The sequence below is a fragment of the Alligator sinensis genome, unplaced genomic scaffold (assembly GCF_000455745.1).
Source record: "Alligator sinensis unplaced genomic scaffold, ASM45574v1 scaffold954_1, whole genome shotgun sequence".
In the NCBI taxonomy this organism is placed as follows: Eukaryota; Metazoa; Chordata; order Crocodylia; family Alligatoridae; genus Alligator; species Alligator sinensis.
Genome location: NW_005842228.1, coordinates 303,640 through 306,468, shown reverse-complemented (window position 1 = coordinate 306,468; position 2,829 = coordinate 303,640). Strand labels below are relative to the sequence as shown.

Here is a 2,829-nt window from a genome sequence, read left to right as displayed (position 1 = left end):
GCTGAACTCTGCAGGGTGAAACTGGAAGCAAAGCAGAACTGCAGAGGATTTTTTCCATCTTCTTCTGCAGCTGCAAAGACATTATTTGAATGGAGCTATATTCTCTTCTGCCTCTTATATCATCAACAGGATTATGCCAATCTTAATTCTTCCTCAGTCAAACCAGTGCAAAAATGGACCAAACAGAGGATAGAATGAGGCATCCACAGTTTTCAATACTTGTGATAGATAATGTATCAGCTGAGCACCCTGACTTTTCAACCGTAGTTGAGCTTTCAGTGCTGGCAATCTGAATATCCCTGGGCTCTATTCCTGTAGTTCCACTCCTGTAGTAGGGGGAAGGTACCCTGCTTATGACTATAGGAAAATGCCTTGTGCTGAGTCCTTTAAATAATCACCTTGTAGGAGTGAGAAGGGGTCATCTGATTTTTCCTGAAAAATAGACTAGGGACCATTCTTCTGCAGAATGGTGTGGAATGGCAAGCAATCATGGTGCCCTGGGACCCCTAAAAATTCAGTAATGAGAAGGCAGTCATTGTGGCTTATAGGGAGAAGAGCAAGGAGGGAATGGGTCAGATACCTCTGCCAACATCTCTGTACATCATATCTCATCATATGCTGTAGCAAGTTGGAGTGTGATAGGAATGTTTTGCATAGTTCTGACCAGTATCTTCTAAGAAAGACAGACCACCCTGTTGATATTTGTCTCATTGCCAACTGCAAGGGTAATGCTACATTTTTTGCCTGTTATTCCTGAGGGAGATAGATAGTGTACTGTCAGCAGTGCTGCCATGGGACAGGAGGAAGTTAGATTTCTTGATTAGAACTGAAGCATCCTTGCCAATATTGCTGCCTTCAGGAAGCACCAGCTCCAGGGGAGATTTAATAGCAAGAGCTCTAAAGACTTTTAGATGCAATTAATATGATATAAATTGATTCATAAAAAGTCAGACTGAGCTTGTATAGGAAGAATCCACTTTTTTAGGCATGTTAAATATTACGAAAGCAACAATGTTTTACCTCTTCTTCCAGAAGGGTAAGAGAGGTGAAAACTTTAATTGAGGAGAAAGAGAAAGTGAGTAGTGCTGGCAATTTTGACTGGAAAGCTTGGTAAAATAGATACTAAGACATATACAAACCACCTGCCCTGAGGGAAAGTGTAGCCCTGAAAGTTGAGAGTGAGTCTTGGCACTGTTTGATGACCACTTTATAGATCTGAGGAACAATATTAAGAAGGGCTAACATTCATGGTTTTTCTCATATAAGTTTGTTTGTTTGTAGGAAGCGACTCACAATTCAGGAAGCACTCTCTCATCCTTGGATAACGGTAAGATCAAATACAGTAACTGCCTATGTCTTCTTTTTTATAATTGATGTACAATAGTTCAGGATAAGCTAGTACAGAATTTGTATGGGATTTTATATTTCCATTCTGAAGGCCATTGCCTAAATAGAAAAAAAACTTGCCATGGGTGTGAGCTTTCAAAAATCAGTTTGAACCCCACAGTGACCTTTTAGCCTCTCCATGTCTCAATTTCATGCATTAATAAAAGCAATAATAATGCCTTGAGTCTACATGGCATGTTATGCAGAAGAACCAGGTGTCAAACACTTCAAGATCCTTGGCTGCAAGGCACACAACAGTGAAAATCTGTTCAGTCCTTTGCAAAACTTGGATTTCTGCAAGCCGTAATTTCAACATCTTTTATTACAATACATGGTGAAGGAGGCTAAAGTTTTGTTATTAATTGTTGAAATGCAAATTGATAAGCATACAGCATTCTGTATTAGAAAAAACTTATTATTTTCCAATATGCTATTTGCATGAGCACACAACATACATTTTGTGTAGTGTTTTCTAGAGTGGAGAATGTACCAAAATCAGTGTGAAAAAAATACCACTGCTGTAGTAAGCTAATACCTACCTTGATTTGCTTGGTACTTGGATTTGTGTGTGTGTTTTGTCCTAAGTACAGCTTGCATTTCTCTGATTGAAAGTAAATTTGGCTAATCATGGCATGACAAATGATGGTGTTTAAACTTCCATTTTTATTGTGGTGTACAAAACATGGAGTGGTGTGTTTTTCAGGATTATTTATTTTGTCACAAATATTAATGGTTTTAATCGCACAAAATTAGCAATAAAATAGCCCACAGTCCTCTTATTTATTTATCCTTATCGTGTGGGAATGAATGTCACACCCCCTTTTTCACTTTTAATCAAATGCATGAAAGGGAATGTCTGGGAGCCTAACATCTTTCAGCACTGTGGAAATGCGGTTTGCATCCTTTGCTGTGTAGAATTTCAAGTAGTGCACTATCTTGTTAAAAAAAATCAGTAATACTGATTCTTCTGTCTGAAGACTCACCAGCTGAAGGTAGAGACAAAAGTCCAAGAAAACAAGAAGGCTGAGAATACACAGCTGAAAACAAAACGTTTGAAAGAATACACCATAAAGTGCCATTCAAGTATGCCACCAAACAACACCTACATCAATTTTGAGCGCTTTGCCCATGTGGTAGAAGACATTTCTCTGATGGAACGTGGTTTTAGTACTCTAGCTGTGTCTCACGATTCTTTGCAGGAGGACATAGATGCATTGGTTTCCATTTATAATGAAAAAGAAGCTTGGTACAAAGAAGAAAATGAAAATGTGAGGCACAAGCTTTCCCAGCTTAAGTATGAATACCGTAAAATCGAATCTCTGAAGAGACATCTTCAGGATGATATCCAGACTATAGGTGCCAGTCTTGCAAGCGTCACTGGGAAATACATTGATCTACAGTCTCAATATGAGTCTCTGAGTCGGGAACTTTCTGAAGAACTCA

The 2,829-nt window shown here is 38.7% G+C and overlaps 1 protein-coding gene across 3 annotated transcripts in view; it reads left to right on the top strand.

Annotated features, from left to right (window-relative positions):
* DAPK2 (death associated protein kinase 2) overlaps nucleotides 1–2,829 on the top strand; it is a 95,837-nt gene that overhangs the window by 59,735 nt on the left and 33,273 nt on the right. For all 3 annotated transcript variants that reach the window (XM_025208384.1, XM_006027210.3, XM_025208385.1), the window contains exon 9: nucleotides 1,282–1,327. In XM_025208384.1, the coding sequence (XP_025064169.1) occupies nucleotides 1,282–1,327 (46 nt within the window). The remainder of the gene's footprint in view (nucleotides 1–1,281; nucleotides 1,328–2,829) is intronic.